This window comes from Lepidochelys kempii, chromosome 1, assembly GCF_965140285.1.
Source record: "Lepidochelys kempii isolate rLepKem1 chromosome 1, rLepKem1.hap1, whole genome shotgun sequence".
Classification (NCBI taxonomy): domain Eukaryota; kingdom Metazoa; phylum Chordata; order Testudines; family Cheloniidae; genus Lepidochelys; species Lepidochelys kempii.
In genome coordinates this window covers 77,934,366-77,951,269 of record NC_136380.1, presented here as the reverse complement: position 1 = coordinate 77,951,269, position 16,904 = coordinate 77,934,366, and the positions used below count along the sequence as shown (strand labels likewise).

The window sequence follows — 16,904 nt, the reverse complement described above, 5'->3', positions numbered from 1 at the left end:
GTATGTCTGTTTGAGTCAGTTGTCAGTTATGACTTTACGGCTTGACTCTGGAATCCTTAGTCACCCAAACGGTATTGCCACTAGTAGTCCCACTGAGTTTGCTGGAAGTATGTGTGCGAAGACTACTCAGATGAATACGAGTATACTGAATGTGCGGTATGCCCAAGCAACAGTGTGTGTATATGTGTGTACATACAGTCCTGGTATTTTTTTACTGATTTGATTGGTTAATAACTGCTCACATTGCCAAAACTAGAATTTGGATAAATCCTTCCTAAGCAGGTAGGAGCACATGTGGGAGGACAGTAGCTTGTGTCAGACATCATCACTGGTATCAACTTGGATACTCTTGAATAAACTTGCCAGCACAGTTGCCAACCTTCACGCGGTAAATAAGCACCCCAACTTTCACAATAAGCCAAAAAACAGGCTAATCCCATTTCAAAACAAGGCCAAAACAAGCCAATCCCTAAGAACCCCAATACTTTATGTGACTAGATACCCCCGGCATGCAGTCTAGGACTGTGGTGGGCCCTCTGTGCACCCCTGACTCCCTCCCCCCCTTGCCCCTGCTTGCCAGGAGCCAATCAAAAAAAGAAGCAACAAGCTACAACAAGCTACAAGCCCAACAAGCTAAAAGCCAAAAACTAGACAACAACCAACTCACAAGCCAGTTAAATCAAACAAGCCCAATTTCTGCATTTTTTTCACAGGTTTGGGATGTCTGCTTGCCAGCACAGTGGGCTGTTCTCCTGAGCATCTTGCTAGAGAAGGTAAACTGCATTTCCAAGGTCTCCTGCCAGGAAGAAGTGATTCTGAAGGCTTTGGCTTGGTTCATTCATTTCTGGCCCTGGAGTCCCACATGTAATAGGCCAAAATCTGGTCTCGTTTACACCCATGAAACTCTGCTGACTTCTGTGGAGTTGCCTGGGTGTAAATGAGACTAGAATTTGGCAGGAAAATGCTGCTGATTATATTTGGTAAAAGCACTAAAAAGCACCTTGGTTAAGATATTGAACAGCTACAAAGACCCAGCAGGCCAAAGCGGCCGAGCTGTTGCACAGCACACCAAACCCCTAAAGCCCCAAGTACTGACAAATGCTGAGCACCAGACTGTGGAATATGCTGTGACTCCATGGCTTCCTTTTTACTGAGCTGAAAACTGAGCTTTCACTAAGTGATACTTTTCCTTTTTACCCAATGACAAAACATGTCTCTTGCAACCTGGTACCAATCCTGCATGTCAAATGCATCCTTTCCAGCTCTGTGCTTGAATTTTGAAAAAAAACAAACAAAAAACGAAGTACTCCGATACTGCTCCCTATAAAACCTTAGTGACTGTCTGAATTGTTCCATAACCTTTGCTTATAAGAGCCATGTGCCAAATATGACTATTTAAATTTCTGCACCTTCCCCTTTTGTCCAGTCCTGTGAATTGCTGTTCTAAACCAGCTAGGAACACTGAGGGAGATTATAATGTGTTCCCCCAGAAACCAGGAAATGGCAATTATTTCTTCCAAGGATGGTTTAATTAGTTAATAATACAAATAAATATTGCAGCTAATTTCTCAGTTTCCAGCCCTCTTTACCCCACTTAGGTAAGAGATTTTCCAAATAACCTTGGCATCAGTATGGATTAAAAATTAAAATTGCATTTAAATTTATTATTATGTTTTTAAAACACATTGCATAATTATGACAGCAATTACAAACTGTATAATTATTGGAATGTATCTCTTTCCAAATATGCTTATTTTAAAATATGTATGATTGCAAGAACATAAAATTGAACTGATGATCAGCATTTGAGTGGCAGAAAGGAGAAGGGCTTTGTAGAAAGAGATCATTCACACTGTTTCTTTTGGTGGTCTGCTTCTAGCCGAAGTTAAGTCGTGAGTTCCTACTGAGGCTTGCAGAGCTTTCAATTGAGTTATAATTCAAGCTCACACAGCTCTTACACGACACCTTGAACAGACTTTTGCAGATGAGTCTATAGGAACTGTCAGTAGCAAGGAGATTACTTCAGGACCATGATTGTTGAATTGAACTTTACTTTTTGATGTTTTGCTTTTTGAATTAAATTGTTGGACAAGATTAATTGCACACAGTGAGAGCTTTAAATGAATAGCTGTGTAAAGCATTAAACTTCTAAGTATGTCTCATGGGAAAAAAAAGCTAGAAGGTTTAAATGAATAAATGTGTTTAATGCATAAAATGTCTAGGCTAATTTTTTAATTCCTTTACTAACATCTTTTATTGAAAAAAACATACTTTATTCATCCATCTTAGTTATATTGCTGTGGTTGTGGTAATTTAATATTCCTGCTCCTTGCTAATCTTCTGGTTCAACAGAAGTAAACAATAGGTTTCATAAATTAAAAATACGCTCTTCAAAACATGCTTCTAAAGATAAAAAACAAGGCTGTAAACATTTATGACTGAAACAAACTAGATTGTTCAAATCCTGCCATGATGTATCATGTATATCAATATGGCACTGATATCAGTTAGAATGCAAACAAGGTTTTAAATGATGTCCCCCTTCATTTCAGCTGGAGAATCCGCTTTACACCATCTGCCTATCAGATGGTTAGGAAGCAGGACTGCGTATTAATGCCACATGTTCGATTTTCCTCCCTCTTGTAATGGTTAGATTCATATTGCTAATAGCTGTGCATGAGCACTGTCGATGAAATTTGTGTGACGGTGGAGTGATGAGATAGTTATAAAGCTGCCTGTCTTACAGAATAATCAGCAGGAAGAATGCCAGACATAAACAGCTTATCAATTTTAGAATATTAATGATAACTACCATGGACTGGAGTCTACTGAGTATTTTGACATGTTTCTTTAACTTTTCAAACAAATATTAACAGAGAGTAAAGTAACTTATTATCTGAGCTATTGAATATCCAGTATAGTTCTTTTCCATTTTAAATTGCCTTTAAAGGTGACATTTGGTCATCTAATTTTCAGAGATGCAGTTTGCATAATGAAAAATGCGAAAGTACTATACTGTACTATTACTTTAATCTCTGCATGGCTAGGAAATTCCCAGGCAGCTTGATGTAAGAGAGTAGTGATACTCAATAGTGTTTAGTTTGGTGGGGGGTGGGGAGAGTTAAACTATGATTTAAGACATTTCTTGACTCAGCTTGAATCATATTTTCAGAGCTTCAAAGAATGGAATAGTAGCTGCTATTTTGCGGAATTGTGCTCTCTGCCCTTTACAGTACATTTGAGAGTCCTCTCTGGAGAGGACTTGAGATAAATAGGGCCCTCTGTTGGGGAGAGACCTTGTCTTGTAACTGTGGTCAGAATATATCATGCTGCAGATGGCTGGCTCAGGATCGTGCATGCCACTTATGTCCCATATTGTGGTTATGAAAGGTGTGGAGAGCAGAGTGACACACAGGAGTAGTTGTGCTAGCGTGGAATTATTTAGGGGACAGACTGTGCTGCAGTCTTGAGCATTGTCCCCAACTTAGTGGATTACCCCCCCCCCAATCTGAATCCTGTGCATTCATCTGCACTAACCTGTTATTTCAAGGTTTACATGGATGAAATGAATTTGACTCGGTAGCAGGTTCACGCTTTAAATTAGCAAAATGTTCCTGTTTCAGTCAGCTGTGCAAGAGGGAGAATGAATATAGGAGTTCAATTCCTCTCTTTATTTTTTTTTTTCCTTTTTAAGAGAAAAATATTACCACAAGCAGAGTTTTGGTAATGGCAGTTTAACAGCTCAACAGCATGTGTTTGAGATTTCTAGTCCTCATACAAAAGCCTTGGCCAACTCTAGAGAATAGCATTGGAAGAGAATAGGGTTGTATATTGGGGTATTCCGATGCAAAAGAAAGTTTATATTCATTAGGTATGCTGTATTTGGACATTTCTGGTAAAGGATCATTCTTTAAAGACGCTAGCTATAGCTTGACAATGGTATTAAGAAAAAGGAAGCATAGGATACTGTGCTGTATAACAAACACAGGATACAAATGTAAGTTCAGAGATGCATCATCTCTTTTCTCTGGCTTAATTTAGGAACCCCTAACCAAATCTGCATAATGCATATCATCATATCCTTCCCCTAAGATAAAAATATCATTGAAAAGCATCTATGTTATTGTATTAGTCAGATCTGAATATGCAAGCTTCATAATAGTAGTAAATATTAAAATAGGTTTATGTCTGTTCACCTTGTTCTTTGATATTTGACTTTTGAACCCTTTCCTACTGCCTAAATAGCAATTTTGTAACTAACATTGGTATAACTGTACAGAAAGTAATTATGGTGTAATTTATAATTTCAGCAACACTTGGAGGCATTAAAGGTTTGTCAGGAAATTAGGGCTAGCCACAATCTGGCCCTCAGTTACATGCAGTGGAATAAGAGTTAAGGCAATCTAGAGCCCTAGACACAGTATGACACAGGGCACTCATGGTCCTGGCTCCTATTATGTCCCCATCCCCCAATCTGAAGAGGCAGGGGCAGCGACATGGGATCACTTCCTCTCTCATTCCAGCAGATCCAGCAGGCTCCCGCTTGGCCTATTAACCCAGGTGTGGCTATAGGGGTTCCCTTCTTCCCACCGAGGAGGCAGGAGACCCCTCATCAGAAACAGCAGTGGTGGCAGCAGGGGGTTCTCCAATATTTACTTCAGCAGGCAGGGGTTATCTGCTTGCTTGGGCAGGTAGGCTGGGCTTCTACTGCACTCTTCTCCTCTGGCCACACAGATCCCTCCGCTGGGGTGGTGGTGCTGCCCCCCGACCCTCCCGCCCAGAGTAGTGAGTTGTAGAGTTAACTACCTTTTGAGGTGTGTGAAGCAGTTCACACCTCAGAGAAATAGTTTAAGGCTGTCTGCAGATTCAGGCAAACATCACTGTACTAGTTAAACTTGGATGCTTTTCTTTGCATCCAGGAGGGCTCGAAACTTACTTAAAAAGAACAACTGAGATTTTGCCCTCATCACTTGTTTCCAGGTGCTGGGACGCTAAGCCCAACCCTGTAGTACCTTTGCTTTGCTAAGGGGGAGTAAGACCCCCATCTCTGCCTATTAGATCCAGGGTGGGGTTGGGAGGAACCACATACATGGAGAGAGGTAAGAAGTGGACAGATCTGTGCCTCCCACCACTCTCCAACACACTACACAGAAGAAGAGGGTTGTTGAAAAAGAACTGTGAGCATACTGCCATTGGTAGAGGCTGTGGCAAAATTCTGCCTTTGCAGAAGCAAGAGGGGAACAGGAGAGGAACTGTGAGTCTGTGAATTAAAATTTCTCCCCTTGGCTTCTCATGGCTTGATGCAGCTACGCACTGCCTCATACTCAGGGCACTGGATGAAGGCGGAATGTGGTGTGATGAAAGCAAATTGGGCAGTTCTACCAATCATACCAACTCATCCCCAGTATCAGTACCAGCTCATTATTACAATATAGTGTTTCACAAATATAGCTGAATGCAGAGATTTAGTCTGGAGATGGAGAATTTGTGATAGGAGGTGTAGAACTTGGGTTGTAGGAGGGTGGTTGGGAATTAAAGGAGTTACACACTTTGTGTGTGGTATCTTTGGAAGAGGCCTTGAAGTCTAAACCTGCTTGTAGGATTGTAAATAATTATATAGATATATTTTCCCTATGATCTACATAGCTAACCTTTCCTTTAAGAAAGCTATGGCTGTTTTAGTATGACCCATTTATACTGCTAGAGTAATTTGGAATTTTATGTGAGCTCAGGGAGAATGGCTTAATTGTGAATATAACTTATTAGTTATGTATATGCTATTCAAACTCTATGGCCCTGATTTTTAGCTTGTCCTCCAATGTTTCAAGTGTAGTTTTGTATTCACAGTTTATTGTAGGTATATTTATTTACACCCACATTTGCACTTAAATACATGGTTTGCTGGCAAAGCTAGGCTTCTAAATGAGTATGTTTGTAGCTGCAGTTGTATTTGTGAATTCATGTGTATATAAGTAACTATTTACATAGTATGTTATGCATTTTACATTAAAAAGTAAACAATCTCCCAAGCAAATAAGGATGAATATTATTCAGTATTATTCTCTGCTAATTATGTAGTAAATGATGAAGGAAGAGTAACAGTTTCAAGCCCAACACTAATGAAGAGTCATAGTATAATGTATATTAAGTTTCATTCATATTTCTTTGTAGGTCTGACAGCAGCAGCTGCAGCAGCAGCAGCTGCTACCAATGCAGCCATAGCAGAAGCAATGAAAGTGAAAAAAATCAAATTAGAAGCTATGTCCAACTATCATGCCAGTAATAACCAACATGGAGCAGAATCTGAAAATGGAGATCTGAATTCAAGTGTTGGTAAGTTTCGGAAGTCAACATTACATACATACATGCCAGTAATGTATCAATATCTTACTACAATGATACCCTTCCCCTCACCCCCGGACCATTAAACCTTCTTTGATTTTGGAAAGAACTGGCACATTTGCAGGCCACTTTTGTAGCTGACCTTTACAGGAGCATTCAGCATTGTTGTTACTATTATAAGAACATCCTTTCCTTTGTAGGATGCTACTTCAGACCCCAGTTAATATTTTCCATGAAAGAAAGCAGTTTGATTGCTAAGAGTTCATTTTTCAAAGTACAGGTATGGTGACAGATGAAGGTGTCAGAGGGAAATTTAACCATGTCTCCTACTCACTCTATTGGGTATTGACTTTAGGTAATTCAGAACAGTTGCTTGGAAGCAAAATATGTCACAAATTCAGGTGCCCTGTGATAAAAGGAAAACATACATACACAATAAATTATTACCATGCTTTACAATTACTCTCCTATTTTAATAAACACATTCTTAAAATGTTGTTTACTGCGTTTTTTTCTGTTTCTTAAACAATTATCAGCAACTCCTGTTCTTTCGAAAAAGGAATTCTTCCAATACATTATATGCATTTCTCTGGCGAGTTTGTTTTGATAAAACACACTTCAAAGCTAGACCAACTTCTTTTGTTGACTAAATCATATGCATATCTCTTCAATAAAATGGTTTGTTATACCTTTTTATTGGACTGACTCCCTTTATCACATTGAGACAGTACTAACAAGATAACTCAGCAGTAGTAATTCAGTGATTAAAATGTGCGTTCAGAATACTGTACTCAGGATAAGCATATATAGAAATAAAATGGCTCTCGATGGTTCAGTACATTCCTTTCCCCTACCCGTAGTCATCATACCTTTTGAGATTACTCTTAAGGATAAATAGGTGTCTATTTTCCTTCACTAACTATAAATAAAAGTGGCTGCTTACCAGATCAAGAGTCTTTTGAAGAGCCTAGGGAAGCCCACAAGAGCCAATGGGCTAGACTTTTCTCCCATCTCCAGCCAACGGGAAGGTGGTGGACCCGAGGCGGGAGCATCCAGCCATACATGCTTTCTCATATTCCCTCTTTCTGTATGGCATACTTCCACTGCAGATGGATCAAAGCTCACCCCCTGTTGATTTCAGGGGAGGGGCATTTCTTTCATTAAAAATAAAAGTAGGTGACTACTCTTTCTGTATATTTCTGCATGTACTTATAGTCTACATATACAAATATAGATAGAATGTGGACTGGAGGGCCAAAACACTCTGGCCATGGTTTTTTTTTTAAACAACAACAACAAACTGTATACTTGAAAATTCCTATCAAGAGAGTGCCAGTTTTTTTAAATAAAGAACTGCTCTAGGAGTAGAGAAAAACCACCACAGCACTTTGGAAAGCTTCTCCAGTGACAGTGAAGAAGGAGGCTCCAACTAGTGTGCTAGCCACTGAAATACCAGCAATTACCAAAACTGTAAGGAGGGGAAAAAACAACCTGTCTTCTTGGCAGGATGTCAGGGGTGAGTAAGAGGAAGGCAGTAACAGAAATCTGAGAGCAGGGGAGATACAACAGTGAACTGGGGAGAGCAGGTGGCCCTCAGAGAAGCAGAGGAAAAATGGGGCAGTGAGGAAGAATGTGAGGGTAGCATTACCAGCTGGCAGGATGAAGAGGCAGTAACAGATGTAGAAACATGTGTGGATCTTGAATGCAGGACTCAGATGCATTCATTATATGAAGTAATACGTTCAAATATTATGCTATGGGATTAATCCTGTTTAGCAGTTCTAGAGACGAAGTTCTTGTATGCCTATGGCACTGTAGAAGTTAGTAATAGTGAACAAAGTAAACAGAATACATCTTCTCTCGGACAACAGTTGAGGAGACGATTCTGGATTTAAAAAATGAATTTTTATACCTAAAACCTAGCAAATATGGAAGCAAAATTTATAGACTTTTAGTATGATAATCAAAAGTGATCAATTCATAAGTATAGTCAAGTTATTTCTGTAGTAAATATGTACTACTATATATATAAAGCAGACGTGGCCAAACTTACTAATCCTCCCAGATGCATATGATAATCTTCAGAAGTTCAAGAGACGGGCACTTCTCCTCGAGGCTTCTGCCCTGCTGCAAAGTGATGGGGCTCGGTGCTACAGCCCCGCGGGAGGCTCCTGCCAGTGCTTAGGGTTTCAGTAAGATGTGTGGGTTACACTTACTAGCCACTCAGCATTACCTAAGTACTGAATGAAACCTTGTTGCAATGAATAGTAACATTCTAATTTCTCCCATGTATTCAAGAAAATCTCTGTGAGTGCATTATGCCTGTTTGGGTTATACTATCATCTGCTATATTATAATTGCTCAGGGCCTCTTGGTTCAGGACTGTGTTTACTGTTTAGCATGGCTTACCTAGTATATAGCGTCATATACACTTACGGATGTATAGAAATAAAAACTAATAATTATACTAGATCAATCAGTTACAGATAAAAAAATCTCTAACTAGGTCATCAGAATAAACCATAATGGCTTAAAAATAGCCATTATACTCTTGTGTCAGTGATAGTTGCACTGGCCTGATGGATGCTCCTAGATGGATACTATGCTAAGAAATATCAAGCAGGCTTTGACAGAACTATTATAACTACTGAGGGAAACTTTTTGAGGCACAAATGGAAGGCAGTAGCCTAACTCAGATTGACTGTCAGTGGGATTAGGTGCCTAGTTGCCATGTGTGCCTTTGAAAATCTCCCCCATTATAACCAGAACCTGTATTTTAAAATGTTATCATGACATATCTAGTCAATATTTTGTTTATCTAGACATCTGGAACTAATTAAGAGTATTAGATACATACAGTATTAGTGAGTTACAATATATGTGGTTGAACTTGCATTTTAAACATATTATTGAGGGCTGGGGGGGGGAAGGGATAAAAGATGAATAAAAATAATTTGATCACAGTCTACATTTTAAGTGTATATGATGCACCTGACTAAACACATATAAAAGCAAGAAAATTCAGAGTTAAAGAACTAAACAAAGTAACTTATTCCATTATATTGTCTATTATAGCATATTTAATATACTGTACTCTCAGGATTCTCAGGCTCCTACAGTACCTATGCAAAGTAAGCAAAATGAAGCATGAAGTCCCAATTTGAATTGTTAGTTTTAGTTTGGAATTGTCTTGCTTTATTGGTTTTAATCAGACACTTTATATGACTTATAAAAGTCATTTTTGTGGCTGAATATTTTGCAGTTATCCACAGCACTACACAAATTTATTAACTGGTCCTTTGAAACAATGGCCAAAAGGCTAACAAGTAAAAAATTAAAGGAAGTCAATGATACTAATAAGTAATTATTTTATATCCTTCAGTTTTACATGGTAACCTTGAGCTTGCATCCTCCCACCAGAATTATCATTTTAGGAGAAAAAATAAGGAACCATGGAGGAATCAAAGTGAGGTATTAGCACACTGAGTAAAATATATGGCAGCTACGCCTTTCTCCCCCATCCACAATCAATTGGATTCTTTTAGTTTAATATTTACTTGCTAAGATGAGATGCTAGTCTGCATGGTGATAAACAGTCTGCTACTGGCATCTGAAGGTGACCTGTCAGTTCATATGGACAAATCTCCTGCTTACTGAAATGTACAAAATAAATCATTAAAGCAGGCAGGTGCTCATTCCCAGATTTAAATCACCATAGATTTATGATTTGAATTAATGCTTCATTTGGTCATAGAAATAGATGCTGAGACAAATGATATGCAGTGGTTGGAGTTTCCATACTGTAGCCATCCTAATATTGATTACTGAGATGTCTTTGCAATCTCTTGTTTATATCAAGTACTGTCTTGTGACAGGGTGGCTGATATGAGCTACATTGCAGATAAGAAGGAAAAATGTCCTGGATTCTTTTCAGTGGCAACTCTAGACACAACATGCAGGCCAGATAATTTTTTGTTTGTTTGTTTAAAGAACTATCTATGTAAACCAACATTCAAAACTCTACTGCTTCTAGGATTATGCTCTTATAAATGCAGGATTAAAAGAAGAAAATTTACAAGGTCAAACATTAAATTGACTTGACATGGTTTTTTTTCTGTTTGTTTGCTATATGAACGTATCTTCTATTATTATGATCAGTAATAATTTTATTTTAATGCAAGTAAATTATGTACAGATTCTGTATTTGAGTTTTATACTCCAAAAATATAAGTACAGTAAGCATCTCAGTTGTTTCACTGTTTTTAAACACTTAACTGTGATTACTGTAGTACTTCATTAACAAAGAGGAGCAAAAGGAATGAAATTTTTACAGGTAAATACATTTTAAATCATTCCTCTGAGCTAGCCTCAAATTACTGTAAATTAGTAGGAAAAGTCCCTGTAATTTTGCTTCCCTTAGCATTTTATATGCTTAAAATACTATGTACACAGTTTAAGGAATACTCCAAGGATTTGAGAGGACCTTTGCCACTAGCTAATATCTGACTCATGGAACTTGTAAACAGCTATCAACAATAGTAAATTGCTTTCTTAGTAGGAAATGAGTTCATATCTATTCAAAAAGTGATCTCAAAACAGATGTCCCAAGAAAATGTCATTGTTTAAACTATATCATACCAAAAAACCTGCTATTATTTCTTTAAGGAAATGAAGCAATCATAAAGACTTTGGTGTTTTCTGTTTCTAAACACAATTAGGAAATACAAGACAGTATTTTACACTTAGCTAGCACAATAATCCATAAACAACCACAAAATATGTTGAAAAGTAAGAGGGGCTCTTGACATTTTAGGCTTCCTTTTTATCCACATTAGCTTACAACATTAAAACTCTGAGACACATGTAAGGAAAGCCAAGATCTGTTGCCTGAAATTAACGGTTGCCTTGCTTAACATTATCCCTTCCCTTCTCCAAAAAGGGTGGAAAAGACATTGAGATGAAATTATTTTTCTCTAGTGACCTCTCCCAATAATAGAACTGTGTAAAATGCGGTCATTTCCTTTCTCTAAACACACGTCTATTCTGAAGGAAAGAATTACTTTTATGGTTTCAGGAAAAAGTCTTGGAGACCTTGAGAAAGCAAATAAAAGGAAACAGAGAATGCAGGCCACTGAGCACAGCTCTGCAGTTGCACATCTGATTCTCTGCCTTGGCAATGTTAATGAACCTCAAATCCTCTCTATAATTAGATGAGGGAATTGCTTATATTTTCAAACAGATGATGCTGCTATAATGAAACGATTGACAGGGAACTTAAGAGTGTCTACAGTAGTCATTTGGTTTCTGATTTTTTTTTTTTAAGTTTAAAAAGAAGATTGGCTGTAGACACAGGTCCTGGGAGAGGTAGTAATTTACAAAGAATGCTGTGACAGGTGTCTTTGTACAGTGAGGAAATAAAATGGAAGAGAGAGGAATGATGGGCAGGTATAGCAATTTTGGGGGAAGGAGGTGTCCTATGCTTATTCTGCTCGGGTTCTTTAAAAGGGGCCGAGACTCAAGAGATGGATCCGGATTGAGTGCACAGCTGTAACTGCTGATGAGCTAATTGCTCCTTATCTCTCAGCCCCATTCATCTTCATTTTTTACCAATTACCGAGAATTATCTGTGTTCTCAGTTGGATATGAGAGTTAATCCTTTTTGGTTAAGCTGGCAGTACTGTGAGCAGATTCCAAATTGTAGGGTGAAAAAGCCAGAGCAAGCTTGTTCTAAAGCTGTCTCCAGTTCAATGACAGTATCACTAGTTCATAAGAATTTTTCTATTTCTTAACAGTTTAAACACTGGCAGATTTTTTTTTCCTTTTTATATTTTTATTAATATATCTATTTTCTGCTGTGTTTAGTGTAAGCCTTAAGTACATTTCCCAGGTGGACAGAAGTTTAAATGATTTCTAAAAACTATACATTTGCAAAGTTGAAAACCTGACAAATACAATTTCAGAAAGAAAATATCCCCCATAGTGTTGCAATGTGTTGAAATATGTGATACATAAGAATCACCCTATACTCTAAAGTTTTAGAAACAGGACCATACCTATAAAATTGCTTCAGTGCCATAGGATATCATGAGTGCTTGGCAATGATATGTCTCTACTTCTGTAAACCTCTTTGATGAAAAGTGCTGTCTAGGTGCTAGCAAAGGGATAGTCATATAGCCCTAAGGACATACATTAGATGTTGAACACATCACATTTCAAGTTAAAAGGAATGCTTTCATAAAGCTGTTCCCTGGGAATGCACAGAGGTACCAGAAACAGATCATTTAGTGGCAGCCAGGCCACTAGACATTATCTTTTGTCTTAAAAGGCAATACTGTGGAAAAAATGAATCGTCATATTGAATGTCAAGCCTTAAAAGGAGTGTTAATCTGCTCGTGCAGGACATTCAGAATAGTCATGGGTTTCCTAATATTTCAGGATCTGCTTCCTGTGCCTTTCACTATGACTCTTGAAGTTGCTAAACAAGACAGACAGTCTGATGTGTTAAACTTAACAGCAATTAGCAAATTTATGAAAGGATTAGCAGAGCCTCAGTGCTTTCACACGGGACAGTCAATAATATTAAAAAGGTGAGACCCTTAAGTACTTAATGCCAGCAGTTGGGATTTCCTGAAAGAAGACATGAACGAGTTAATAGTTCTTGCCCAAAGCTGTGACACAGAAGGGACAAAGTTGTGGCTGAGACGCAATGAAAACAGAAATAAACAGCAATCCTGTGTTGAAAACAGTTGATGAAACTTTCATAGTGTCACCCAGAAGACTATTTACAAGTCAACTTTGCATTTTAAGCTTTGTTCTTATTCTGTATCCGTAAATATATATCAGTCCTCAAAGAGCACGTGTACCTGTGTGGGTTACTGTAAGTGGTAACATGTTTCAAAAGATGTAGAAGCAGAAGCCACTAAATGAAAATTGTCTTCCTCTACCACACAGCTGTCCTTAGTTCATTTAAAAATACTCCGGGAGTGAGTAAAAATATTTTGAAGACGTGTCGTTTCTTGCCAATAAGAAAAAAAAAGTAATTTATGTCGTTGAATTGTATTTGTATTATTTCTAACTCCATCCAAAGACCCTATAAATAATTAGGTAATTTTCATTTTGCACATTTTCACTATACATTTCCTATTGTTACAGCAATTTTAGTCATTTCCCTATTTATAAAGAAGCTTGGAATCATCATTTGAAAATGTTAAGCTACCAACTTGCTTTTGCTTCAATATTATTTATTGCCACAAATGACTGGATAATTAAGTAAACATGAACAACAAGGAGTCTGGTGGCTCCTTAAAGATTAACAGATTTATTTGGGCATAAGCTTTTGTGGGTAAAACACCACTTCTTCAGATGCATGGAGATCTTTTGAGCATGCCGTATTAAGAAATTTTAGTTGAATAATTGTATTTGCTAAATCTTCCTATAGTTTGTGATCATGGTTCACAAATCTGAGGTAGGAAATGTATCTGAAATAATAAGACACTAAACGGCATGATTATTAGTTTCCAGAAAATAACATGTATTTTTAGGGTAGGTGACCAATGATGAATTAGCTTCATAAAAATATACTTCTCTTGTGAGTTTGAGACTTGTAAACATGCTACACATATATGTCCAAAAACTATAATTTAAATATAATACTGAAGAAATATAGAATTAAAGTATTCTTTCATAAATAGCAAAATGAGCAGAAATATCTTTCTACATGATTAAAAACGTAATATCAAATAAAACTACACACTTTCTCCTTGCTGAGTGCCATGACCAAAATGGTGCTGAATAAAACACATAGCGCCTGACTGGGCTTGAAGGCGACTTTATTAAGCATAAAACTCCAACATCTTAATTAAATCTGCATAGCCTCAGCACACCTAAAAGCACCCCAGTGCTTGTCTAACCAGGGAATGGTCACTGAAACAACAATTCTTCCCAGCTGCCCTAAGTGAATGGAAAGAATCAGATACTATGGCAAGAATACCACAGATCTGTTCCCAGTTATAAGACCTGTTCCCACCAGGGATGTCGGTGGTATCTTGCTCTATCCCTTTTTCCTAGTCCAAGCTTGGAATTTGGGATTCAGTTCTCAGATAATCAATTTTATGACAAATCAGGATAGCTAGATGTCTTGTCTCTGATCAGAACCTAAAATAACTACTTATATGTAGACAAACATTCAGTAGTAATGCCCACTTATATGCACAGAATAAGGCAAACAACAACAACAACAAAAAAAACCTGAGCAGAAATGGGCAATTTTACACAGTGGGAAAAGTTCCTTCCTATTTCCATATATGCTCTGCAACCCAGTGATGATCAAAAAGCCCAGTCTTTCCCTTGTCGCATGTCTCTATATAAAACCAATCAACCAATCCCAATTCTAATGGTCCTAAATCCAAGCAGGCAAACCCAGAGATGAGAAATAAGATGGAATGTAGTGAGATTGAAGATCTTCTCTTTTTGACAATTCATCATGTGTACAATCCAAATACACCTCTGATCACACTGCCCTCTGGGTTAGTCTTGTGAGGAGGTCAACTTTAAATTTGCCAGTTGTACACTCATGTAGAGCCTGACAAATCAGCCCATGCCTGATGTGCAGCCAGAATGAGACTCTCTCCAAGTACCGGAGATCCCTGGGAGGACCACAGCAATATAGTCCTGTAGCATGATGCCTGTATTTGGAATCAGCCTTTGTACCAGATGACTGGAAGGTACTAATGCAGTGCCGATTTTTTAAAAAAGGATCTGGAGGAGATCCTGGCAATTACAGACCAGTGGGGGAAACTGAAGTAAAGAACAGAATTATCAGTCACATAGATAAGCACTATTTGTTGGGGAAGAGTCAACATGGCATTTGTAAAGGGAATTCATGCCTCACTAATCTTAATGAATTCTTCGAGGGAGTTAGCAAGCACATGGATTAGGATGATCCAGTCAATATAATGTACTTGGATTTTCAGAAAGCCTTTGACAAGGTTCCTCACCAACGGCTCTTAAGGAAACTAAGTAGCCATGAGATAACAGGGAAGGTCCTCTCATGGATCAATAACTTGTTGAAAGATAGGAAACAGAAGGTAGGAATAAATGGTCAGTTTTCACAATGGAGAGAGGTAAATAGCAGGGTCCCCCAAAGCACTGGAACCTGTGCTGTTCAATGTATTCATAAATGATCTGGAAAAGGGAGAGAGCAGTGTAATGGCAAATTTATTCAAGATCGTTAAGTCCAAAGCAGAGTCTGAGGAGTTACAGAGGAGGGGGAGGGATAGCTCAGTGGTTTGAGCATTGGCCTGCTAAACCCAGGGTTGTGAGTTCAATCCTTGAGGGTTCCATTTAGGGAACTGCGGCAAAAATTGGGATTGGTCCTGCTTTCAGCAGGGGGTTGGACTAGATGACCTCCTGAGGTCCCTTCCAACCCTGATATTCTATGATTCTATGATCTTACTAAACTGGGTGACTGGGCAACAAAATGGCAGATGAAATTCTATATTGATAAGTGGAAAGTAATGCATATTGGAAAAAAAATAATCTCAACTGCACATATATAGTGATGGGTTCTAAAGTAGCTGGTAATACTCAAGAAAGAGATCTTGGAGTCACTGTGCATAGTCCTCTGAAAATGTCCAATCAATGCACAACAGAGATAAAAAAGGCTAACAGTATAGGAGCTATTAGGAAAGGGATAAAAAATCAAACAGAAAATGTAATAAAACCACTATACAAGTCCATCATGCATCCACATCTTGAATTCTGTGTCTAGTCTTGCTTGCCCCATGTCAGAAAGGATATAGTGCAGGGGTGGGAAAACTATGGCCCATGGGCTAGATCCAGCCCATCAGCTGTCTTAATCCGGTCTTCGAGCTCCAGCTGGGGAGCAGGATCTGGGGTTTGCCCCGCTCCGATGCTCCAACTGGGGAGCAGGGTTGGGGGCTGCTCCACGTGACTCCAGGAAGCAGCAGCATGGCCCGTCTTTGGCTTCAGGGGGCTTCAGTCTGCATGCTGCACCCACCCCAAGCCCTACTCCCACAGCTCCCATTGGCCGGGAACTGCGACCAAGGGGAGCTGCACGGGCGGTGCCTGCAGATGGGGCAGCATGCAGAGCTGCCTGGCTGTGCCTCCACATAGGAACTGGAGAAGGGACATGCTGCTGCTTCAGGGAGTCGCTTGAGGTAGGCGCTGCCCGGCATGTCCCAACCTCCTACCTCAGCCTTGATCCCCCTCCTGCCTTCCAAACCCCTCAATCCCAGCCCAGAGCACCATCCTGCACCCCAAACATCTCATCCCCAGCCCCATGCCAGAGCCCGCACCCCAGCCGGAGCCCTCAACCCCTCACGCCCCTGCCCCAGCCTGGAGCCCCGTCCCGCATTTCCTGAACTCCTCATTTCTGGCCCCACCCCGGAGCCTGCACCCCCAACCAGAGCCCTCAACCCCTCCTGCACCACAACCCCAATTTTGTGAGCATTCAAGGCCTGCCACACAATTTCTATTCCCAGATGTGGCCCTCGTGCTAAAATGTTTGCCCACCCCATATATAGTGGAACTGGAAAAGATTC

The 16,904-nt window shown here is 39.1% G+C and overlaps 1 protein-coding gene across 13 annotated transcripts in view; it reads left to right on the top strand.

The window, feature by feature from the left end:
* The window catches only part of DACH1 (dachshund family transcription factor 1), a 462,083-nt gene that overhangs the window by 223,813 nt on the left and 221,366 nt on the right, over positions 1 to 16,904 (top strand). For 7 of the 13 annotated variants that reach the window (XM_073346413.2, XM_073346448.2, XM_073346406.2 and 4 more), the window contains 2 exons: positions 714 to 773; positions 6,172 to 6,333. The exons of 1 other annotated variant lie outside the window; for it this stretch is intronic. In XM_073346413.2, coding sequence (XP_073202514.2) covers positions 714 to 773; positions 6,172 to 6,333 — 222 coding nt within the window. The remainder of the gene's footprint in view (positions 1 to 713; positions 774 to 6,171; positions 6,334 to 16,904) is intronic. 5 more of the 13 variants (XM_073346438.2, XM_073346475.2, XM_073346484.2 and 2 more) reach the window with 1 other exon arrangement.